At 34.3% G+C, this 27,071-nt stretch overlaps 1 protein-coding gene across 4 annotated transcripts; it reads left to right on the forward strand.

The window, feature by feature from the left end:
• The first annotated feature begins 8,480 nt into the window (after positions 1–8,480).
• LOC129952793 (uncharacterized) lies at positions 8,481–12,897 on the forward strand. 4 transcript variants are annotated; one of them, XR_008782388.1, is made up of 2 exons: positions 8,481–11,918; positions 11,981–12,897. XR_008782388.1 is itself a non-coding variant. In XM_056065617.1 (2 exons), the coding sequence occupies exons 1-2, from the start codon at positions 10,678–10,680 to the stop codon at positions 12,024–12,026; spliced, it is 1,287 nt and encodes a 428-aa protein (XP_055921592.1). In that variant the 5' UTR covers positions 10,143–10,677; the 3' UTR covers positions 12,027–12,895. The 4 variants fall into 4 exon arrangements, 2 of the variants coding, with proteins under 2 accessions (XP_055921592.1, XP_055921593.1); XR_008782387.1 differs by having other exon boundaries at positions 8,481–11,922; positions 11,981–12,896; XM_056065617.1 differs by having other exon boundaries at positions 10,143–11,918; positions 11,981–12,895.
• The last annotated feature ends 14,174 nt before the right edge of the window (positions 12,898–27,071 follow it).

The raw sequence follows: 27,071 nt of genomic DNA on the forward strand, positions 1-27,071 counted from the left end.
TCACAATTTTTTGCAAGTCCAGAGTTTGCAGCTGTTCTTATACACGTCACCGTTGGATAATCAACTGCAACTTTAATCTCATCTATGTCATCGACCTGAGCTACTTCGAGCCTCAATTAGAAGAGATCTCGGAATAGATAAAGAAGAACTTCCGAGACTTAGACATGAAGCAGTTGGGTAACTTTCACCTTAATCAAATAACCGACCGTATAAACTTATTGAGGGCAAACCATTTAGGAAGCAAAGGTCAATCGAATGGTTACGTTCAGCACTAAAATGGGTTGCAGGAAACCCTGAGGCAGCAGACTGGAATAAAATCCTGCGAAGTCAACAGGAAATCGTGGAATTAACAATGAACAGTTCAAGGTGAAAGAGAAAATTTTCAGCGCGATAGAAGAGATGACAAGGAAGATTAACTGGGTTTGTTGCCACAGCTGGCAGCACTTGAGTTTTAAGGATTCACCCATTGGTTGCAGCAAACACGGAAGACGACCGGAAAAGAAGCCATTTTATAACTAACCTGAATTTCCCATTTTAAGCAAAATCCCAAAAGACACAAGGCACACAAGAGACAAGATTAAATAATATTAAAAAAAGAATTTGTATGAAATAATAAGTGAATTAAAAAAAGGAAAAGAAAACTTAATATAAGAATGAAATCGAATAAATTAAATTAAATTAATAAAAATGCTTAATTCTCAGGAATTAAGGTCCTCAAAGGCAATAAAACTCATCTTTTATTTGCGAGGGCTAAATTTGCTTCCAGAAAGCTATCCAAGTGAAGATAAACTTAAGAACCACCTAACAAACTGTATTTTTACGCAATAATTACAAAGAACTCTGTGAAAGGTGTAAACGTAACAACCGCCGTACAGAAAATTATAATTAAATCAGTGTAAGCGCAACATTAAAACTGCGGGAAAACTACAAACCTAGTGCTTCGCACAGGAATTTTGTAAAAGGTGCAAACTTAAGAACCACCTAACAACGGTATTTTTGCAAAGAATTCTGTGAAAAATGTAAACATAAGAAACATCATACAGAAACTTTTAAAAAACAGTCCGAAAACTACAAAAATAGTTCGTGTCCCTTGCACAAAGAAGGAAGATTTAAGGAAACTCTCCAAGGTTGCATCAAACAATGGAAGAACCCGTTCCCGAGTATCCAACGAAAAAGGTCTAAACGGAATCCCGGCGATGCTGCTATTTTTGTAAGGAATTAAAAATATTTCCTATATTTTATAATAACTATATTATCATATTATATTATATTTCATAATAATTATATCATTATATTTTATATAAACTACAAACAAATTCAAAAAATATACTTTATACAAAAAAAAAATTTTAAATAAAAAATCATACCGAATTCTTTAATGTTGTGACGCAAATAAAAATTTAAACGAATCTGTCATCTTTTCCCATTCCCACATTCCTCCAATCATGTCTGATATTAAACATTTAAATGAACTTGTTAGGCAACTAACGGGGGCTGTTAATGCCCAAATCAAACAAATTAAACTAATAAATAATAGACTGAGTCAAGTGGAGAGTAGAGTAACACCACCTCAAAGCTTAAACAATAACCTTTGCCTTCCAATAACGGAACAAGACTTTATCGAAATAAGGAAACTTCCGTTAGGGATCTCCAAGTCTTTGACGACAATGCCTTCCAATATATTTCACGGGTCCACAGTGTGTAGTCTATATTAAAAGACTATGAGGTTGTAAAATCAAAACCAATATATAGAATAGAGCCATCTTACAATATATACGACATAAAATAAGAGGTCCAGCCGATGCTGCCCTCGTTTCGTATAATATTTTTGATAAAGATTGGGCAACAATAAAAAAAATGTTTTTAACTGCACTATGCATACAAGCGTGACGTTCGCACCTTGAAGCACGAGCTCAATTTGCTAACACAAGGCCGCAGAACAATTGACGAATTTTACGCCAGGGTTAACCATCAATTATTCCTTTTAATTAATAAAATTAAAGCTGAAGATTATTGCCAAGAGACGGTAAACGCTTTGACGGCAAATTACCGAAACAGAGCGTTAGATATATTTGTAAGAGGTCTCAACGGAGATGTCTCTTAAATGTTAATAATTCAGAAACCTTAAACACTACCAGAGGCTCATACCTCTTGTTTGGAGTTTCAAAATCTTTATTTTAGAAATCTCCAAGTTCACAATATTTGTCCGTATCAAAAACAAATCAGCCTTACACATCCGATATAAAATAATTTAAATGATTTATTTCTATTCCGTCCCAAGAATTTTAGTAACGGATAATGAAAGCAGTTTCATTAGTCCCATTGTACTAAATTACATAGAAGGTCTTGGTATTAGCGTCTATTTGGCACCCCCACAGAAAAGCGAAGTAAATGGAACAATAGAAAGAGTACATTCCCCTATAATCGAAATAATAAGATGCCTCCAGGAAGGAAAATTTTCAATATTGCTACCGATAGATATAACAACTCAATCCGTTCGGTAACCAAGAAAAAGCCTGCTGTTATCTTTTTTGGAAGATCTCAAAGAATAAATTATCAGGGTTTATTAAATTTCAAAGATATTGACAATACAGACATTAAACATGCGATCAAACGCAACCAAGCAAATCAGTTAAGGAGATGTAATAAGAAAAGATTACCACCTAAAAACTACAATTCTGGTGAAATTGTTTGTAAGAAAGATAAACAAATAAAAGGTAAAGACAAACCCATGTTTCAAAATGAAACAGTAGGATTAGATAATAAAGTTACCATAACAACAACCAACGGTAAAAGAATTCACAAATCACATTTAAAAAATATACCTTCTGTTACAGATTAAACTCTTGCTGTGTGCGGACGCTCTTGTTAACATTTATGAATATTAGGGTCCATTAGCAGCAATTAAGCAAGGAAATGAAGAATTATAAATGGAAGTTATAAATTCATTATGTACCCACAACAAGTGCATACCTACCACGGCTAGAACTCCAACAATCAAAAATAGAAATGTTTTTAGAACAACTCCAAAGTACGAGATCAAAGAGATAAAAACGATCAATAAACTGGATAGGATCCGCGTGGAAATGGCTGGCTGGTAATCCAAATGCAACGGACTGGGATACTATTGTTTCTAAAAATAACAAAATAGCTAACAACAGCAATAAGCAGTAATACTTAAATCAATATTTAAGTGAAGTAACTGTTGGTCTTTTTGATAAATATAATAAAATAATTGACAAAATTAATGTGAATCATACCGAGAAATACGAACAAATTGTCTATAGCAAACTTAGCCTTCTAAAAGATGAAATAGGAGAAATAGTTTTGGCAGTGCAATTTGCAAAAAAAGGAATTGAAGCACCCAGTGCAACAACCAGATAACTCCACTTTTTTTCGAAATATGTTTTTTAATGCAGAAATACTAAAAAAAAATCCTGCATCGTTCGGTGTAAAAAAATTACAAATCCATTGACTCTTGGATAAGGAAACTCGGGTTTGGAGTTATCACTCTATTCAAAACGGAGCAAGAATAAGACATCTCCTGGAGTTGTCTTGTTTTTGCACCGCTTTTCAACACAGTTAATGCTTGTGCACCGCTTTAACAAAGTAAGCTTTTGCACCGCTTTCATAACAGTTAACGAGGTTTACAGCTATGAGTGTATAACAAAGTTTTTGCTTGAATCTACTGTATTTTTTTGAAATGTATCATTTGGTTCAGTTAATTCTTGGTGCGAGGGTACGTAATTAAAAAAAATGAGTGATAGTGAATCAGATTTTTCCATATCGGGCTCCGAATATGAAAATGGATCTCATGATGAAGAGACATCGAGTAGTGCTGATGCCTTACCTGTTCAAAAAGGTAATAAATTCATTCGAATGTTTGAGTTTTCAGTGTAATATTATTGGTTTGTATGGCTTCAGGTAAAAAGCGTGTGCGCAATCAGAAAGCGTGGAAAAGAAACGTAGCTAAAAGGAAGAGAGCAGAAGGCAAAAAGTACACAAATCGTAAGGGAAATACCGTAGCAGCAAAAACAATGGGCCAGCCATGCAGTTGCAAGAAAAAATGCTTTGACGCTGGACGCCAGAATCTGTATGCAAAAGTTTTTCATGAATTCAATAAGCTGGGAAATAAAGAAAAACAAGACGCATATTTGTGTGGATTGATAAGGCAAAATGCAGTTAAGAGGCGTCGATCTGCAAGTGGAAATGAGGTGAGGAGATTCCAAAATAAATATTTTATACGGGGCATTAAACATGAAATAGAGGTATGTAAAAAAGCATTTTGTTCGGTTCATGGAGTCCATAAAAGTCGAATCGAAAGACTCTCAAGCTTTTTGGTTAAAAAAGTAACTGGGCCCTCTGACATGAGAGGTCGTCACACCAACAGAGTGAATAAGATTCCAGAAGATGTTGTCCAAAATATTGACAGCCACATAAAAAGTTTCCCAAAACGATCTTCTCACTACAGCCAAAATAAGGAATCGAAGTACTTACCTTCCGAATTAAATGTAAGGAAAATGTATAATCTCTATTTAGAAAAGTTTGAGCCAAGCGTTTTTGCATTGATGACTGAACAAAATGGTAACCCAAAGCCAAAAGTTACTTACGATTTTTATAGGGAATACTTTGCAAAAAATTTCAAGCTTTCTTTTGGATCACCTAGATCAGACACTTGTCAGACGTGTGATAGTCATGAAAAGAAAATAGCTGCAACTGATTCCGAGGAAGAAAAACGTGCACTCAAGGTTGCAAAAGATCTTCACGAAAAGAAGGCTAAAGCGTTCTATGATGATCTACGCGAAAGAAGCTCCGAGTGCCTACAAGACTTGACAGTTGAGTGCATTTATTTTGATTATCAACAAAATTTGCCACTTCCACTAATACCATCCGGTGATGTCTTTTATAAAAGGCAGTTATGGGTCTTTAATTTTTGTATCTTTCAATGCAGTACCAAGAAAAGCTACATGTACATGTATGATGAGACCATCGGGAAAAAGGGTCCAAATGAAGTCATAAGCTTTTTGCATCATTTCATTGAACACATTTTAAGTGAAACTGTGACAAAATTATATTTATTTTCCGATAACTGTGGCGCTCAAAATAAAAACAACACTCTGGTGCAATATTTATATGCTCTTGTAAAACACAAAAATATAAGCCTTATTGAACATCACTTACCAGAACCGGGACACAGTTTTTTGCCCTGCGATCGCTCTTTTGGCGTTATAGAAAAACAAAAACGACGAGTAGAACGTCTTTATCTACCAAAGGACTGGCAGAATTTAGTGGAAAAGTGTTCCAAAAAGTTTAAAGTGATATCAGTGAGCAATAAGGACATATTTGATTTTAAAACGAGCCTGGCTCCGTTTTACAAGAAAACTGTGACCAACAAAGATCGTATTAAGTGGACCATCTCGAAATATCGAAAATTTTGCTACACAAAAGAAGAAAATATGGCAAGCGTTTCAGCTTCCATTGGTCACCATGGGCCATTTACGACATACGACATAGAAATAAAAGCAAACTTGCATGGTGACCCCTTTAAGCCAAAACTATTATATACAAATAATCTTTCCCTCAACCCCAAGAAATATGAGGATGTCATAAACTTGGCGCAAAAGTATGTTCCTCCAGCGGATATGCCTTTTTACAATAACTTGATGTCGCAGCAGTCAGTTCAAGAAGCTGAAAACTCAGACTACGAAGATGACAACGAGGTTCCCTTTTAATTCATAATAAAATCGGTGCAAAAACAGGACAAGTCCAAAAACAAATTTAGTTATTTTTTTACTTAAATGTACAATTTTTTGATATATCTTGAATTAAATAAATTCATTTTGATGATTTCATTTCAAAATTAACTAATATTTTGCAATAAGTTCGATTTCTTATTTTTGAGATAGTTTTTTTTAATTTGCTCAACATTTCAAAAAGTGGAGTTATCTGGTTGTTGCACTGGGTGCTTCAATTGTAAATTCAAATTATTCAATAAAGTCAAAATTTCAGATTTTCAAAAATAGAGACACTTCCATTTAAAAATGAGCTCCAGGCTATAGAATATGCTGAACCTGATATCTACTTGTTAAAAATTCTATTCTACTTTACGTTATTTGCTTGCCTCAAACTGAAGATACAATTTTTAATAACATTATTGTTGGACCAACAGTAAAAAATAATAAAAAGGTACATCTAAGCTTTTTAAATCTATTTATTTAACAACACCATAAATATGGTATAGCAAGAAAGTGCAAAGAAATCGAAGAAACCACGCTTTGCAGTAGAGCTCAACTTCAAAAATTAGCTTCAGACGATTGTGCACTAAAACTCTTTAATGGTGAACAATCAAAATGCGATGTTAACTTTCAAAATAGACCAATAATAGAATTAATTAATGAAAGTACAGTAAAACAAATTGTGTTTATTGTTTCTTTTATTTTGTTGTTGGGTTGCATAAACTAATGTATCCCCTTAAACAAATATATTTTTCCGTTAAAACAAAATTCAAATGAGCGGAAAATATATAAATACCTATATACACATAAACATTCCATAGTATTGTACGTTCTGTGTATCTTTCCCCTCTATATAAATTCTTGTGAAAACCACCACCATGGGATATGAAAACCTATCAGCTACACAACTGAAGGCTTGGCTACAAAAACTTGGGAAAAGATCGAAAGGCAACAAAAGAGAACTGCTGTTGCGGTTATTGGCGGTTTCAGAAGTTGAAAGATTCCCCTCAATGGAAAACAACGAAGAGGAAGACCAAGACAGCATTAGCCATGATCACGGCATCGAAAAAAAACAACGTGCTCATACAAGCAGAGGTAGACGAAACAAATATGAGTAATGAAGATGGCAAGGAACAGACGAAAGCTGGAGTTATTAAAACGAGAGATGGAAATACTAAGGAAAGAAAAAGAACTCATAGAATGAGAAAATAAAATACTTAGACAAATGAGTGAAATAAATAATTAACCAGATGACAGACCGACGAGTGAAAACCACATGAGTGGAAGACAAATGACAGAAAGGCAAATTACAGGGTCGGGAGTTGATGATACTAAAATACCTTTTAGTACTATAAAAGAATTACTCCCAGAATACGACGGTGGTCCGATTCTGGATATCTGGTTTTCGTATTTTAATGCCGTCCAAAATAAAAGGAAAAGTGGAGAAATGGTTATACACGAAACCCAACTTCATGAACGAGAAACTATGTAGATGAATTAAAGCGACAAATGATGGAGTTGTTCGGTAAACGAGAGGACAAGATAACAGTTCGGAGGCGATTTGAAGCACGAAAGTGGAAGCTGGACGAGAATTTTATCGACTTTTATAACGACAAGATAATTCTCAGCCATGGTGTGGATTTTGACGAAGAGGAGCTGGTGGAGTATATCATCGAAGGTTTCTCAGACGAAAACCTTAGATTACAAGCGCTCATCAATTGTTGCTACACCACTTGCACTCAGTTGTTACGTGCATTCGAAAAAATCCAACAAAAAATGTTCCGGTACCAACAACATCTGGACAAAAGCGGTCAACCGAGAGCACACCGGACAAGAAGATTAGATGCTACAATTGCAATTCAATGAGACACATGGCTAACATTTGTAGGAAGTCAACGAGGAAACCAGGTGCGTCCCATACTTGTGGCAAACAGGGCCACTTGGCAGCTACTTGTCCAGATAGGAATACGTTGCAGGTGAAAGGCGTTAACCAAATCCAATTTGACGAGGAAGTCGACGTCTTCGATATTTAATTGACACCGGCAGTCCGATCACCTAATAAAGGAAATATTCAATGTGTTATTGTTTGTTACCTACAAGCTCAATTTCAAAATAACCGAAACCGGGTATCCCTACAGTATGCAACAAAAAGAAGGCAACGCTTACTAGCAGATAGAAATCGTTGCAGATACGGAGGCGGTGAAGTGGAAATGTTGGTTAGGAAGCTTAGGTTGAGTAGAGTTTCTAAGAAGCAACATTTCCACTTTAAAAGAAGAGACCAATCTGCGCTCATTCAGAAGCGTGAGATAAAAACTGGGATTCGTGTGTTGGTGAAGTGGAGAACCATCAACGGGATAGGAGCTTTTCTCTAATATATGAAAATGGGTAGTCCGCAGGTTGGTTAGGAAGCCTATAGTCTGTCCGATAAAAATTGGCAGTACAGGCCTTATGGGAGAGCTTTTTAAAAATCAGTGGCGCGCTATTTTCTACACCATAATCAATTGAAGGAAACTCCTTTAAAAAGTTTAATAAAACACCCATGAATTTTCGATGGCATCCAACGTAGATCCCATAACGACCTACCTGGCACACACTTGATCTTGAGCATGCACTGACCGTTCTCTGCTGCTTTTCAACCCTTATTAAATCACACACATTCAGAGTTGCCTTTTTCAATTTCTTAACTCACTTCGTATTTTTTTCTTACTTTTTCAAGGGGTTTCTGTTGAGGAGCTTTTGCTTTGAGAGCTTTTTTAAAAGTTCTTAACGATGAGTGTTATCGTGTTGTGTTTTGACTTTTGCATTTCTTTTAAAGTTCTCGAAATCAGTTAAAATGCAGTTATAAAAATCAAAGCCATTTTATTTGAGGAAGTATATTATTTGCGTAGATTCTTGTGCCGGGCGGTAGGTTTGTTCATTTTGCGAGTTATTTTTGTGCATTATTGTAATAATTTTGTTGTGCTGTTGTTGTTCTATTGTTGTGTGGTTTGTTTTTTAGTGTTGTGCCTTTGTTGTTTTGTTTGTATATTATCTTTATGATTTTGTGGTGTTGTTTGTATTTTATTGTTGTGTTTTTGTTGTGTTGTGCAAATTAAAAATGGCTTCAACATCAACAGGCTCAAAGGACTTGAGTGCCGACAAAAAAAAAGAAATAGTTGAGGCGACAAAAGCTATTTGTAAGAACCTGCAAAGCAAAACCGAGGCTGTAAAGCAGGTTGTTGATATTTTTTCTGTATCTGAACGAACAGTATACAGACTTCTGAAGGAAAACAGCACCAAAGGCCACAACTCACCACCAAAAAAGAAAAACCAATCTGGTCGCAAAATTAAAATTGATGATTTTGATAAATGTGCAATTAGACAAATAGTTCACCAATTTTTTTCAAATAATGAATTACCGACGCTTGACAAAATCCTGAATGAGGTAAAACTTAATGTCAACATCAACAAAATCAGCAGGTCTTACATGCACACGATTTTGACAAAAAATCTTGGCTTTAAGTTTGCCAGTCGCCAGCGAAAAAGTGTATTATTAGAAAGAAATGACATTATCGCCTGGAGAAGGCGATACTTGAGTGAAATAAAAAAACTTAGGGAACAAAACCGCAAAATATATTACACTGATGAAACTTGGCTAAACGAAGGGCACACAAAAGAAAAAGTTTGGCAAGATCCGTCCATATTAACACCTCGGCAAGCTTTCACGGAAGGTTCATCAACAGGTTTGCGTGCACCATCGGGAAAAGGGAAGAGGCTTATAATAACGCACATAGGAAGCTCTACAGGTTTCGTAGATGGCGGACTCCTATGTTTCGTTTCTGGAAGCAGTGGTGATTATCACGAAGATATGAACGCCGACGTTTATGAAAAGTGGTTTAAGGAAACACTTACGTGCCTGGATCCCAACTCAGTTATTGTCCTGGATAACGCATCATATCATTCACGAAAGAAAAACAAAGCTCCAACTACAGCAACAAAAAAAAACGACATAAAGATTTGGCTCCGGTCAAACGATATTTCTTTCGAGGATGATATGGTGAAGGCAGAGTTGTTGAGCATTGTTAAGCACCATAAAACCAGGTATGAAACATATGACGATATGGCCCAAGCTGCAGGACACGAAGTGCTTCGCTTGCCTCCTTACCACTGTGAGCTGAATCCAATAGAATTGGTTTGGGCTCAAGTAAAAGGATTCGTGGCAAGTCGAAACAAGTCGTTTAAGATGACAGAACTAAAAGGCCTTTTCGAAAGTGCAATACAAAACGTGGACGCTGAAAAATGGTATTGGTGTGTCCAACACGTTGAGCAGGTGGTTAAGCCAAAAATGTGGGAAATGGACGTTTTTTCGGAAGATGCTGTGGAAAGCCTCATCATAAATTTAGATGAAGAGAGCAGCAGCAGTAACTACTCTTCGGATTTAAATGTATATATTGTAGTAGTAAAAATAAACAGAAAGACGAAAAAACAAAATTTGTAACGGGTATACTCTGGAATATGTAAAAAGGGGAAACTGACTGCCAGTAGGTAGGGATATTAAAGAATAAAGAATAAAAGATGAGGAGTCAGTTGAATCCTGACCGCAAGCATAAGAAGACGTGTTTTATTCGGCTCACATAAAAATTTTATCGGACGATTAAAATTCAGAAGTGGGATATATAACCCGGTATTACAGAAAATAAAGAGTTTTAAAAAAAAAAAAAAGAAATAAATAAGAATTTAAACGGAGTCGACCAGTCGAAAAAAAAAACAAATAAAACGAGTGTCTTTCACGTTGCGATTTCGTTGTTGTGCGCATAGTATATCGTTGTGCCTACATAATATAGACACGAGAATTCACTCTCGCAGAGAAAAAAAAAAAAAACACTCAAACGACCGTTGCCATTGCCAGTGCGCGTCGCTAATTTAAAAATTCGAACATCGAAAATACACACAATCAACAACAATGGCAGACGTGGAATTCTTCAAGAAATATACGGTTTCACAGTTGAAGGCATGGTTGAGTGCTCTTGGGTTGAGGACAAGCGGCAACAAGGCAGAGCTTGTTTTAAGATTACTGGAAGTTCCACAGCAGCTGCGTAATAACACGGAGTCAGTCACTAATACTGACGAAGATGACGGGGAAAATAATGAAACGGAGAATGAGGCAGAAGGAAATGAAGATAATGATGACGAGAATGGGGCGGAAAACGATAGCAATGTTGATGACGGCGATGAAGAAGACGAACTGGAAGGTGAAAATGAAATAGTTGCAGACAAGAATGGGGAGAAAAAGAAAAATGAAGCGGTTGCAGAAAAAAATAAGAAAAAGAGCGCATACGACAACAAACGAATGGAAAAAGAAATTGAATTACTAAAAAGAGAGATGGAATTAAAAAAACGAGAAAATGAAATGCTAAAGAAAGAAAACGAGTACCTAAAAAATGATCGACAAACGAGCGTGGAAAGAAAAGGAGAGAATATAGGTCAAATTAAAGATCTAATTGGCAGTTTTGGAGGCACTGGAGATTCATTCGAACACTTTGAGAAGCAGTTGAGGAATATTCGTGCTGCATACGAACTTAATGACAGCAGTATGAGGATACTCATCTCACTTAAACTGAAAGACAAAGCACTCAGGTGGTTCCACTCCAAGGATAACATAGTGACAGTGGTGTTTGACGAACTGATGGCGGAGATGAAACAAATATTTGACGATCGTTCATCTCAAGTGCAACAAAAACGAGTGTTTGAGTTAAAGAAGTGGTTGCAAAATGAAACATTCCAGGACTATTTTCAGGAGAAAATAATTCTTGGCAACCGACTGCAAATGAGAGAGGGGGAGATAATTGAATACATCTTGGAAGGCATACCGGATGAGAGGCTGATATCAAGTGCGAAATTGCAATGCTTCACCAAAAAGGAACAACTGTTGGAAGCCTTTAAATCGATTAGACATCCAGCCAAAGCAAAAGTGGTTACAGCAACACCATCAACATCGCGGCAATGGACAGCAAACGTCAGCGTGAGACAAACTCGTTGTTACAACTGTAACTCAATTGGACATATGGCAAACAAATGCAAAAAGGAGATACGCAAGCCAGGTGCGTGTCATGTTTGTGCCGAGATGGGGCATTTTGCAGCCCAGTGCCCAAAAAGGAAGAAGGTTCCAGCGATTGGATATGTCAACTCTGATTCTGAGGATGAGTATGTAAGAAATATAACGTTTATATTAAATGACCATATAGATAACATTAATTTATCACTAGATTCACTCTTAGACACCGGCAGTCCTGTCAGCCTTATAAAAATTAGTTATTTAAGAATGTATTAAAAACAAAATATTATACAGTATTCGGCAAGTTTTGGTTCTTATTGTGGGATTAATAAAAGTCCATTATCCATAATTGGGAAAGTAGATGTGTGTATTTTATTTGATGAAGAGGTTATACTGATGGAATTATTAGTAGTTTCAGATGATACCATGAAATATCCTGTTATTTTGGGACGGGATTTTTTATCCAAAGCTAATTTAAGATTGCAAAAGATTATGATTTATAATGAAGATGAAGAAAATAATATGTACGACAATGAGTGCAAAAGACTTTTTAATATAATGATACAAAATGAAAGAGATCTCGAAAAAGATTTAAATATTAAGATAAGGAAATGTAATTTTAACGAGGAAAAAATTGAAGAGGAAGATATTCCCTTTAAAAACAATGAGTTGTCTTTTAAAATAAAAGAAAGTTTCTTTAAAATCATTAGGGAATCCTATTTGTACTGTTCTCGCCCCGAAGTGCCTGAAGTTAAATATGAGATGAAACTTCGGCTCAGTGATGAAAAGCCCTTCCATTACCCCCCAAGGAGAATGTCATACTTTGAAAAAGAACAGGTACAGGTTATTTTGGATGATCTGATTGAACAAGGAGTGATTCGCGAAAGTAGGTCAGAATATTCTTCACCGGTAGTATTAGTAAGAAAGAAAACAGGCGGCATAAGGTTGTGTGTAGACTACCGGACCTTGAATAAAGTTACACAAAAAGATAATTATCCCATTCCACTTATAGATGATTTACTGGATAGGTTAGTTAATAAAAAGATTTTCACATTGATAGACTTAAAAAGTGCTTTTCACCACGTTCAAGTAAACGAAGAGTCTATCAAATATACTGCTTTTGTAACCCCAATGGGCCAGTATGAATATCTGAAAATGCCATTTGGGTTGAGGAATGCACCTAGCGAATTTCAAAGATAAAAATAGAATCAGCAAAGAGTACAAAGAAGGGGATCATATAATGGTCAAGAATTATATCTCACGTCCTGGCGCATGTAAGAAAATCGCTCCTAAGTTCAAAGGACCATATAGGATAGTAAAAGTGCTGCCGAATGATAGGTATCTGTTAAGAGATGTTGAAGGTTTCCAACTAACTCAAATTCCCTACGAAGGGGTATGGGAAGCGGCCAATATTAAACCTTGGATAAATAACGAAATAATGGCTAGGCGTAAATCGGGGCGATTACAATGTCAGGATGGCCGAACTGTAGTAGTAAAAATAAACAGAAAGACGAAAAAACAAAATTTGTAACGGGTATACTCTGGAATATGTAAAAAGGGGAAACTGACTGCCAGTAGGTAGGGATATTAAAGAATAAAAGATGAGGAGTCAGTTGAATCCTGACCGCAAGCATAAGAAGACGTGTTTTATTCGGCTCACATAAAAATTTTATCGGACGATTAAAATATGTATATGTAAATATTATGAAACATGAATTGTTATTTATTTTTGTTATGCTTGTTTATTTTATTTTTTTGTTATCTTAATATTTATGGATACATTTTTTTTGTTTGTTTTTTATCAAAAAGGGATTAGGCCTACTGGGGATACCCTTCAAAACGCGCCATTTATCTTACCTCTTGGTGGTGTGGAAAAAGATAATTTTTATTTCATTTTCATATATAATTATGAACAAAATGAAATTTCAATGTAAAAAGAAGAATGGTAACGCTGCAGTTATTTTTTTTAGCTTTTTCAAATTCAAAATGCACATTACGGCAACCCTGTAAGAGCTTTTTGAGAAAGGTACTTATGCGTAGGAAAAGAGTGCGAACGAGATGCAGATATCCCTATCTTCCCTGTACTGACAATTTTTATCGGACAGACTATAGACCTTTTTCAAATATAATAGCCGGAGAGAAACATCCTCTTATAAAGAGCAGTCGGTCATATGAAAAAAATTAAATTCGTTTACAATTAGTTAAATATTCTAATTATTTTGGCCAAATAAATGTTAAAGTTTTTTTTCGGAAATTTGTTTTTAAACAAAATTACATTTGGTCGGCCAGAAACTGAAAGGAAATTAATTATCCAACCATAACGCTCTCGAAAGGTATCCTAAAGGATACAATACAAATTAAAGTTCCACAAGGTTTTCCTGAAAAAGGATACAATTACAAGGAATCTCAACAGGATTGCGTGGCCGGATTCATCATCAGATTCAGCACACCCAAGCTATAGAAGCCCGGTAGCCTAGAGTGTCTAGGCGCTGCCAAAAAACCCCGCCGTTAAACTTACTTCAGTTCGAAGCCCATTATTAATACATATAGTTTTTTTTTGAAGTTTAACTATTTTGGTTTTAAAATTTAACAACTTTCGTTTAAATTAAATTTGTGGTGAGAATATCATTAGTCAAATACGGAAATCTTTTGATTTGATACGTTCCGCGAAACGTAATATAAAATTAGTTTAATTTACTTTGTTTGAAGTTAAGTAAAAGTGAATAAATTCGTACATACAAATATTTACCATAACCATCATTCATCGACCCGGCCTTCCAGCAGCAGTGGCCACTACAGCAGAAGAACGGAGTAAGTCGGTTTTATTTCCTTTTTTATACATATACGTACATATATTCGAATTAAAGCGAAAGTATTCCTATAAAAAAAGATATGCTTGTATACATATAATTTCAAACAAAGAGGAAGGAACTCTAGACCCGTGTACTGGGCACTCAGTGCCCAATTCATTTTTCAAATCGAATTGGAACATATTTCTTACACTTTTCTATCCCAATAAGATTTACACATAGTTAGTTTAGTATGTTTAGGTCTACAAAAATATACTTTTTATATAGTTTGAGTGAGTATTGGTGACACAATAAGAATTAAAGAAAAATATGTCAAAACTGTGTACTTGGGCACTCAGTGCCCAGAGTTTTTTTGTATGAAAATCATGGTCTTGTATTGATTTATTTGCTGATCTTCAACGGTATTTTGATATGAATTTGATTTACAGTCGAATACCTCTTAGCCTTTTTTGTTTCTACCCAAAAACTGAAAAATCATATGACGTTTTAGCAAAGTTGAGGATATATAATAAGTGTAGGTTTGGGAATCATTGTTAGAAAGAAAAACTGGGAGCCATTTGAAAAATTTCGAATAAGGGACAATTTATTTCTTTTACTTGTTCCGGGACATCGACTATTTTTACAATTTTCACCGTAGCAATCACTTCAGCAATCGATTTTTACAGTCAAAGTCCTCTAGTCACACTTTCAAAAATAAATACAAAATTGAAGAGATTGGTGCATGGATGAAAATAATATTATTCTGAAGAATAGTTTCTTTCTTTCAGGAAAAGCATTACAAAGATTAGAAAAAAAAAATATAGAAATAGAGAGATTCTATTTACAAAGCTTTCGTATTAGAGAATTTTTACTGTTTTGCTAGGTAATACAGTAATTTTTTTTTTGATTTTACACCGATTGATATTTGTTTGCGTTAACAAGTGATTTTAGTGCGATTTCTTTGTGATCAAGTGCTTTTTTTCTGAAAAATATTTTTTTTATCTACTAAAGTAAGTACCTAAATTTTTTAAATTTACGCCTATTATTTATGAGATCTGTTCTGTATCTCCTGAATGCATCTTCCAACCGGGATTTGACTGCGGCGGAGCAAGAGTTCTTTGATGAGAATTACTCCAGGTTCCTAGATGCAGAAGAGGAGGAAGTTCGACGCATTGACACTGAGGAGGATAGTGATACTGATAACGATGGAGATTTATCAGATGCCGATGATCCAAACTATGAACCAGATACTGCTTTGTTGGATACACGGGTTTCGCAGGCTGGTTTAGATATGGAAAAAGAAGAGGAGGCAGAAAGACAACAGCAAGGAAGCCGGAATGGACACGAAGATGAAGACCCTATTGCACCAAACAGAGGAATGCGGTATGTTGCAAGAAATGCCAAATTCGATGACATTTGGTGGTCAATGCCGGACGAAAGCGAAAGACAAAGAACAATAAGAAATCGAAATGAACGAATGAGACATGTTCCAAAATGCACCAACTTGTTTTCGAGAAAGGCTGAGGTTTTCAAGTCCTTGATTACTCCAATTTATTATATTGTGCTGGAGACAAACAGAAAGGCAAAGAGAACTTACGAGGAGAATCGTTTGTCTCTCAACCCAAAGCAAATGCGTAGATGGTATGACACATTTGAAGAGGAAATATATGCAAGTTAAGACAGAAGGAAATCAATACCCATGGCAGCATCAGCATTTTCATTGCTCTTAATCTCCAAACCATATTGCCACCCAAAAGTGATGATCAGCATTATTATGCTCCGAAGAAACAGTACGACAGCCAAGTGGGCAGTTGGTGATCATCAGCGGAGCAGTGCATTGCTATCCTTTGTATTAATATTAATTATTGTAATATTATTTTAAGAAATAAAGATTTTTTTTTATTAAATAAAGAAGAATAAAAATAATTTGCATATATTGCAATTTTGTTTTATGCTGGAGCTGAATAAGCCTATGGGGTGGAAGCGAAGGATCTTTTTCATCCAACAAGTGTACCATTCTACCGCGCCGTTATGTCTCTGGAACGATTTGAACAAATACGACGCTTTTACGTTTCGATGACGGAAGAACTAGAGCGTTTCGTCTTCAAACTGACAAATTAGCTGCATTTAGGTATAAAAGATAAAATGTTTGATTGATAGACTTACAAATTTTTACCAATTTTCTAGGTACATTTGGGATTTGTTTCAACAAAACCTTGTTGAGTTTTACCAACCGTCAAAGGAGGCGACAGTAGATGAACAGTTGGTCGGCTCAAGGGGAAGATGCCCGTTCAAAATGTTTATGCCAAACAAGCCAGGAAAATATGGCATCCAAACTTTTTGGATAGTTGACGCCGTAAACAGTTATCCACTTCGAGGTGAAATTTATGTTGGCCAGCAACCATATGATAATATTATATAAATAATGCTTTTATTAATTTTGAAGATAAAACAAAAAATGTAGTAAATTGATTTATACAAATTATTTAAATTGGACCGTTAGGCAGGGATATTGAGAAGTGAAATAAGACATTCGATTGTGAACCAGCACATGAAACGGACGTGTTATAATTATTTTTTGTACCAAGAATTAGCTTAAAGTAGTTATTGTTTTTTTAACCAAACCGAAAAGAAGTGCTACGAAGTTCTAAGCGTACATATATGGAAAACTGTAGTTTGTTAGGCGTGTGTATGTATAATCTTCCAGGCAACTTATCGGAATACGTTTAGGTGAATTTTTTATAGGCGACGATTTTTGTGTTCAATAAGCCTATTAGCATAGAAAAGTTGTAGGTTTCACGCCATAAAGAAAGAAAAAAACAAAATTTCTTCTGAATTGTATGCTTTTTTTTATTTGACATTCTTTTCGTTTTAATTATCTTAATGTGGTATTGCATTGTAATAATGAAAGAATATTTTTGATTTCAAACATAAAAGTAAAGAAGAATGAATTTTAAGGTTAAATTGAAATTATAAATTAAGATATGAACATTGAATACAAAAAAATGTTTGTAAAAAGGTATACACCGTAAAAAAAAAAGAATTTTCACCTTTATTTGGGCCATTCGATTAACTTATTTTCAATGATCATGGCTGGGAGGGACAATTGAGGCCTTAATAACAGCTCGGTCTCATACTCTTTTAATATATATCCATACAAGTTTCCTTTTTTTTCGAGCACATATTATTTATTTTTTTATATTTTTTCAAACAGGGCAAAACCCCACGCCGCACTGCAGCAGCAGGAGATTTAAGGTGCTCTTGTGACCCTGACACTGGAATCCTTCAATCTCATCCCACACTGAACATAACAAAAGTTTTACTAATCAAGGAGGAAGTGAGTGAAATCGTCCAAACCTGTCAGATGGCGCAAATTGACACGTTAATACAAATCTCCTGAACTATGATGAAGTTACCATGCTGATTAATGAATTCGAGACGCTTCCAGACGAAAACGAAATTGAAGCCATTCAGTTTGGAGTCCCATCAATTAACGCTAACAATTCAATCCTACTATACATCTTGTCAGTACCAAAAGTCAGAAAAAACGACTTAAACATGCTCCTGATTAGAACAACAATTATTAATCAGAAACAAGTGAACATCGACTCAATAAAGTCTAAGTCAATCAGGATGAAACCTATGGCATAGTAAAGAATTGCCATTAACAACTCTACGGTCTGTAGGGAAGAAGCTCTCCAGAAAGTTCCAGAAGATTATTTCCTGTCTAGACCACTTAAAGGAGGTCGCGCAGCATGCACTTACTGAACTAACATCAATGAAGTCATTGAGCTGATTCGAGAGGATACCATCTCCTCACGAACTTCAACGGTGAACTTAGATCTAACAACTCAATACAAACCTTATCAGGAACCTTAATTGTGCGACTAAACAACAAAACTATATAACTATCCAAATCAAGAATAGGAACTTCACGAGTTCAAGCTCTACAGTTTTGCAAGCTTTACCACCAACTGTGACGAACATAACTAACGAAGGACATAGAATAGATGTGCATTTCGTGCATAGCCTTAGTCTTCGAAATATAGAACGCCTCAGCAACCTTACGAACAAAGTAAGTATTTCCATTGTTGTCGAGAATTGAACGCAGCCCTTTTACTTCGATGACTGTATGCTATCATTTTTTTTATTCTATCAAATTAAACATATCTAGTTGCCTCTTTAAGTAAAGTTATATTTGTCCTTTTCTAATTTATACCTACTTAAGATTTGCGCCCTTTTGTAAAAATATTCTAATTTGGCGGCTTATTAGCCATTTTACTTTTTTGAGATCCAGCAGCAAGACAAATTTGTAAGTTTTTGTATTTAATTAATATGTTGCTATTTACGAGTATTTTAAGTAATTTATTCAAATATTGTTATTAAATTGTTTAGAGAATAAACACTTCGTTACACTAAACCTAAAGCAATCCGTCTTTATTGCATTTTGGAGAAAAGTTTATTCAAAGCTGTGTCGGATTATTAAAGGTGTTTTGCCAGCCGCAACAACCGTGTCGGACGCTGTCATCCTCTTGTTACTCATCTCGTTCGCATGTGTCATATGGCGGAAGATTAGCGGAAGACTTAATCTCCCAGCGATAAAGATACCACCGGAGAGATCAAATCAAAATTAGAAAGATTTGCGATGTCCAATTACTGACGACACTGATCTACGGGAAATAGATTTTCGAAGGGCCAACGACGTTGACCTTCGGAACGAATGAAGCATTCATGGGAACCAGCTGGCAATGCACTTAAACCTTTGCATTGCTTTAGGTAATATATAAATAAATGAATGTTTTCCGTGTTATCTAAATGAAGTTGACATACATTCTCAGCTATCTAACCGTTTTCGGCATGCTGGTGAAGACTTGAATACTTATTCTTTTCATTGTGCGCTATGGGCACAAAAGCTAAACTTTCAGATTCTGTTGACTGGAGCTATTTTTCCGTCCACGAATGATCTTTGAGAATAAAATCTTTTAAGAATATGAATATGCTACAAAATGTGGTAGGACCCTTATGATTGTCAAAATATATTGTAATGTGGCCTCACCACAAAGATTTCATGCGTAAACACCTTAATATGAAAGAAGAGGGTAGGTGTCTAAAAAACTAAAAATAAATATGTTCTTCTCTATTTTGGTTTTTCAAATGAATTCAGTTGATTTTGAACATCTAAAAAAAAACAACGCCGCTTCACGGAATTCGTGTATTTAATCTTTTTGAAATTAAATAAAAATTATAAATTGAAATAAACGTTGTTTAATTCCTTTCCTAAGACCGCTTACAAAAATTATTAAAAAGATCGTGGCTCATCGTCAATCTAAATATTTCGAAAGGGATATAATTTATTAGTTCCAAACCAAATGGCACAAACAGATAACCGTTCAACTGCTCCGAACGAGGTCATATATCAATAAGTTGTCCCAAGCCACCACGGCGATCGAGATGTAGTTACTCCCAAAAAAAGTGGACTATGCCTAGCCAAAGTTTTCGGAGGTGGATCATACCAATCATCCCAGAAAACTTTCGCTGAGGTTTCAATTTATGGGGTTATTGCAAATAGCTTTCTGCTTGTGGTTGATGATGCGGTACTTAAAACTGACGTTCTAATTGTAAGAGATTTAGTTGAGCAGAGTCATATTCATGTGTTGTTAAAGAACACAACAGCTTTATCTTTGAGATAAAGCCACAACCAAAACAAGATGAGCGCGTACCGAAAAAGAAAGATGCTGTATTAATCTCAGATATAAAGTATGATGACTAGCTTTCGCATGAGAATGTCCTTCAAAGGAATATTATCAACAAAATCTAGGGACCAGCATTATAAACAATCAGGACATTAGGACCAAATGAAACATAGGATAATATCAAGGCAGAACTGATAACAAACATCGGAGTGACGAATACGTATTACAGTCTGCACAAAAAAGGTCTTAGCTTAGGAAATAACAATGTAAGTGTGGCAACACTGATTTTAAAATATAAAATAAGTGTTATCGCCATCTATTCGTCAATTTCATAAAACTTGTAGTTTCAATTAGACTTTGAACGTCACCCTTGCTAAGGCGCCTGAACACACTCATTTCATGTTTTATTTTTAAAAACTTCTCTGGCAGAGTTTTGTAAGTAACCGCCATTTATTGTGACGAGGCTTAGCAAGGAGGACGTAAAAAGTGTAAGTAGAATATATATTTTCGATTCAAGTTTATTAATTTTAACCATCGCTTCAGGAAATAAAATTATTCTTTATTACACGTACAACTTTAAGACGAATTATTATTATTTCCCCATAGCATTCCCCGTGAACAGATGAAATAAACTAATAAATAAGATTGATTCGGTGTTGAATTAAATTGAACGGTTACAACAAATGAGAGAAGGTTTCCTTTTAAACAACTAAAAACAAGAAATATCCAACCTTTAAATAAATGATTATTTTTATAACTTTAAGGAATTTCTAGATAAATTAAATACGAAGTATGAATCATGACTATATTTTTTCACAACTGTATTTGCATTCTGTAAACTAATTAAATATGGTTTTATTCTTTAAATTTTATATGATTTATCCTGGGACAGACCAACGCTTCTTAAATCTATGGAAAAACTATGCAAATGTAGCTAAAGAATTTTTTGTGGAATTATTTGAAGAAAAAAGGAAATAGGAGGTTTGTGTTAGTTTTCATTATTGACCGACTTTATCTTACTTGCATAAATCTTTTTCTTAGATTGAAATCAGGAAATATCATCATTTCTTTTGTTGCCCCGCATGCACTTCCTAAGGCCCAAAATCAAGAGAAAAAAAGAGATCAAATTTTAAAAACTCGATCCCGAAACTCATTAAGTTCGAACATCTTAACACCCCTAGAGAAAATTATGATCTCTCAGAAAAGCAGCCCCACATAAAAGCAGTCGAAGCAAGCAAACAAGCGGTTTCACAGTATTAAATTGTTTTGGACAAAACCAATTTACCCTGTGCAAGTACTTGTAATTTTTGTCAAAATTTTGATTTTTATTTTAAAATATTTTACGTTTTCAATATTGAATTCGACTATAGTTTAAAAACGGTTTTGAATTTTTTTGCAATTTTTATATACAATATTGAAGAAAACCCAAAAACAAATAGATTAATTAAAATTCATTCAAGGTTTAAAAATAAATTTTAAATTACATAAGAATTATGGATTTTTGTTGCTTTTTGTGTCATAGAAAGTTTTCATCGGCTTCTCTTACAATATTTTATCTAAGATCAGATCATTTTTTTAATAATGAGAAAAGAATATCGCTTAAATGTATAGCAAATATTAATTGCAACAGAGAATTTTGCACATTTGGCGGTTTACGGCGGCATTTTACTAAGATCCCCCCACAAGATAACTTGTCCTCAAACGTTTTTATTTATAAGAAACCGGTGCCATTAAATGGTAAATTATTTCATCAAAAAAGTAAGCCACTAAATACTTTTGATGAAACGAATAGTGAATCGAATAACTGTTAGAACTAAGAGAAATATCAACCAGCGCTCTGGCAATGCCCTGCCAGTGACAGAACATTTAACATTTATATTTTATTTGGCAGCACTAATACTTTTTGAATTCCAAACTACTGAACATGTCACTTTATTCCTTTTGTCTAGAAACTTGTTACGCAAATAATTCTTTTCTTGTTTCTTTAATTAAAATAAACTTTTGCTTTAATATAGTTTTACGTTTTCAATTCAGCAATAACAGCATTAACTTTATTGAAGCAATTAATAATTTTTGGTTTGTGTATGTACTAAAATTAAATTTCTTTATTTTCTGAGTACACCAACAATACTTAAAATTAATCAATATTTAAAATTAAATTCAAAACTTAATTTATAAACAAACACATAACACGGCAAACAAACTAAAAATATGTAACCTCCCATTGAACACTGTCATCTAAAATTTTGTAGCTGAACACACCCTGGGGTGAATCCAATGAACCACCAGAGGGCAGAAGTCGTTTTTAGAAGATTATTCAAATTTGGTCGTTGGCAAGAGACGAACGTGTTTAGACTCGGTTTAATAAATATATATTAGTAACTAAAATCTTTTATCTTTGATTTAATATTAAAGTATTTTCTTAGGCTCACAAGTGTGATATACTCCACAAGTTAAAATGTTAAATATCAATAAACTTAAAATCGGTGAGCTCCGTCAGTTGTGCCAGGAATTAAATTTATCGACCAGGGGCACCAAGGCCAGACTGGCGGACAGAATAACCCAGCACCGAGAAAAGTGAAACAATTCTCAGGTGCAAGATCTTTCGAATGAGGTAATCGCAAATTAAAAAGTACGAATAAGTGCAACTAATTTGAATAAAGTCAATCGTTCGAGTAAAAACACAAACAAACAAAAATAATAACAAGTGAATGGACAGAAAAGAAGAAGAACTCGTTAAACTGTTTAAAAACCTTTCAACAAAATATACGAAGAGCCCAAAAATGACAGATCCAGCAACAGCGGCCGCAGTGGCAACATTAACAGCAGCAACACCACCAAATTTAGGAAAACCACTAACCACTTTACTGACCATACTGACAGTAACAACAATGACATTTGGACAACAAATTGACATACAAAATTTAAATATGGGACAAGGTTATGTTTCGATTAGGAACGAGAAACTTCAAGTAATAACAGGGTACACAAAAATTTTGCATAAAGTAAATCTTAGTTCGTGGATAGAAAACCTCGATATTTTAGAACATAATGTGAATATATTAAATTTTGAAAATGAATTCCCAGCATTGACGCATAGTTTAAAACAATAAGAACAAGAAATAGAAAGCTTATTAGATAACCATACTAGAGAAGAGGACTTATTAATATTGTAGGAAAAGGTTTAAAATACCTATGACGATGAAATAGAAATTAAACAAGCCTTAGATGAAGCTTTAAATGAACAAAACAATAAAAACCTCATAAATGGACTTAATGAACAGAAAATAAATTAACGAACATTTTTACGAAGTTATAGACAACATAACAAGACATATAAACGGACAACAGCTCGAGATTAGGGACCAGTTATCCAATTCAGGGAACGTAGTAAATAAAGAATTTGAAGAAATAACAAATATGCAGATTGTATTTCAAATCCAGTACGATATTCAGTTACTGAAAGAACAAGTGAGAAAAGTCAAGGAAAATCTTTTAATGAGTCATCTAGGAGTTCTAGGACATGATGTAATATCACTTAAAGAAATTAAACATTTTAATATATCATTGAATGAGCTATCCAAAATAAAAAGTACAGTTATTATGCATGAAAATCAAATAATATTTGTATTGTTAATTCCAAATTATTCCAAATTTAAATTTTATAAAGTTTTAATAGAACCAATTCCCAATAAAAATTACTTAGAATTGTTAACATCTCATAAAGAAATAATAACTGACGAATTTGAAATTTACGAATATGTAAATGGAACAATAAAATTAAGAGATTTAAAACCAATAAAAGACGAATTTTATAGAAAATAGAAAAATAGAAATAAAACAAATTACAAATAACATTGTTATAACAAAAATATACCATATACACAAATATTGCATAATTGTCACAACTATAGTATAAATATAATAGGAAATAACTTGATAAGATTTGAGAATTGTAAAGTTGAAATTATTAATATTAAATACGAGAATTTTGCATATTACGACAATTTTGTAATACCAAGTTTTAAAAACATATCTATAAAAAATATTATAATGAATTATTCCACAGAAGACTTACATACAAAACATTTAGAAAATCGTAAACTCATCGAAGAAATTAAAACTAAAAATATTACGCACATGTCTATAAATTTTGGAACATCTTTGTTAATAGTTTCAATTTTAATTGCTTTCATTCTCCGGAGCAGAATCGAAAGGGGGGAGGAGTTACACCTGAGACGTCACCCGCAACGGTAATCCCGTTACCCTTTCATACACCCTTTGATAATACTTTAATTCCCTTCTCCTCTCAGCATACCCCTCTTGCCTAACGGCATTTTTACTTAAGCCATAACGGTTTCCCACCATTGCTAACTTAGCATTCTTGATCCACAAACGGATAAACCCCCTTTTCCCGTTCCTCCAACAAATGAAAAAGAACAATATTGTAAGAGTAAAAAATTAAATCAAAAGAGAGATAATGTAAACGAGAGAGAGAGAGAGCACACACAAAATGAGATACTGCCGGTTAAATATAAGAATATTGTAATTTTGTAATGCATTCGAAAAGTAGCTGTGAATAAATAAGGTTGTTGATTACCAAAGGAGTGTTATTGAAATAAATTAAAAGCAAAAGTATACAAATGAAAGTAAATGAAAGTGGTGTTTTTGTTTAAACAAATAAAAGAAAAGTTAAATAAATAAAAAGAAAGTAGACTACAAATCAGAAGTGGGATTATGATCCATTAACCTGAAAAACAGTTTAAACTCACAAAGTGCGAGTGCGAGAATATATATTAAAAAAAAAGAAACAAAACAAAAAACCAAAATGAATAACGACGAGACATCATCGGTCGAAACATAAAAAATATACCGCTGTGCAGCTGCGTAACTGGCTAGCGGAATTAAAAAAAAAGACAACTGGCACAAAGGCAGAACTAATTTTGAGATTGCTGACTGTACGAAATGAACAACGTGCCATGTGCACACCAGGGGCACACGCAGACGCTGGCACAGTAAATAATACCCATGACGACGACCAGAGCGAGCAGGTAAGCAGCGACACCGAAGCCATCGAGTTAGATAGGGAGAGTACGAGAGTCGACAGGTAACGAAAAACGAGAGGCCACAAAAATAAAGAGCGACAGCTAATGACTAATGAGTGATGACGACGAGAGAACCACCACCACCATCAAACAACAAAAAAAAAGAGATCGAGCTACTAAAGAGGGAAGTTCAATTACTGATGCGGGAAAAAGAGCTTTTGGTGGGTGAGTTAAAATCTCTTAAATTAAATGTACAGGGAATAACAGCAACATCAATGGTCGCGCAACAATTTCGGCGCTTAAGGAATTGTTGCCAGAGTTTGACGGCAAATGTTTCCAGCAGTGGCAACAACAGCTGAGGAACATCATCAAGGCATACGAGTTGAACGACAACAACGCTCGTATCTTGATTTCATGCCGCCTCACTGGTAATGCGCTGAAGTGGTTTCATTCTAAAACCGACTTGGCGAAGATACCAATTGACTAATGAGAGAACTGGGTGAGATGTTTGCTGAAAAGGAGAGTATTTTGACATTAAAAAGAGCGATGGAAGATCGTGTGTGGCAGACGAGTGAAACCTTCCAAAACTATTTCCATGAAAAATGTATTTTGGCGAATAAGCTGGTAATATTCATCTCGACGTATACGCTAAAGATTTACCCTCTTCAGCGGTAAGGGATCTGAGGCTTCAAATTGAATAAAGTGACATTTTTTAAATACGAATCTTTGTCTTTTATTTTCTGTTCTCCGGTGGAGAACAGATAGAATATATTTTTTAGTATATCGGTGATACTGAAATATAAATTATACATAGAACCTAGAGTAGCTAAATCTAAGCAACAAAATTGAAATGACTTTATTTGAAGAATTCGGGTTAGATTACCCAGGAGTAACATTTTATTTGCATACATTTCATGATTATTTGGACGGGATAATCGGAAACGAACACAAAATAAATGTAGATTATAAGAAAGTAGATCTTAAAAGAGGAAATTTTAAATTAAAAATGGAATTTAAACCAATAGTAAGGACATATGAATGTGGGAATGGCCAAACCTTTAATGTCATACGCTAATACTAACACTACAACAGTATAACACTAGAATGAAGGAATTGCGTCCCCTTTCATATTTCTTTCCATATCCACATTGTCAGTAGTTAGTCAGTTCTTTTATTGTACTTGTGCGCGAATAGTTGACTTGGCCAAGCGTTACTCGTTATTCCCTAATTTTATTAATTATAATTAAAAATTAACTATCAATAAAGAAAGGAAAAATGAAACCAAAACGGTAGGCAAAATGCCATATGAAAAGTAAAATAATATAATGATTGATTCTTGTTTAGCTGCAGAAAATTCACTAGATGACAACATAGCGGTTGACCAGTTTTCTTATATGCAATCATATAATGAAAATAAGATACAAAATAAAGAAAATGTAGGCAAACAGCCATATTAAAAAGAAGAATATTAAAGGTAAAAAATCTAAGGTCAAAAGGACAGGCAAAAAGCCGCAAATAAATTATGAAAATCACGAAAAGACAGAAATACTTAATTAAATATTAAATAATCACTTAGATAATATTATGATAAAGGATTTAATGTCGATTAAAAGTTTAGCATTATTATATAATAACAATAGTTTTAGTTGTATTAATTCCAAACTATTTTAAACAAATATTTTATAAATCCTTTATTGAGCTAATATTAGGTTCAAAATATTATACTGTAATATTAAGTAATAATTCACCCCTATTGTGAGTTTCACCCGGAAAAA

Source organism: Eupeodes corollae, chromosome 3, assembly GCF_945859685.1.
Source record: "Eupeodes corollae chromosome 3, idEupCoro1.1, whole genome shotgun sequence".
Lineage (NCBI taxonomy): Eukaryota > Metazoa > Arthropoda > Insecta > Diptera > Syrphidae > Eupeodes > Eupeodes corollae.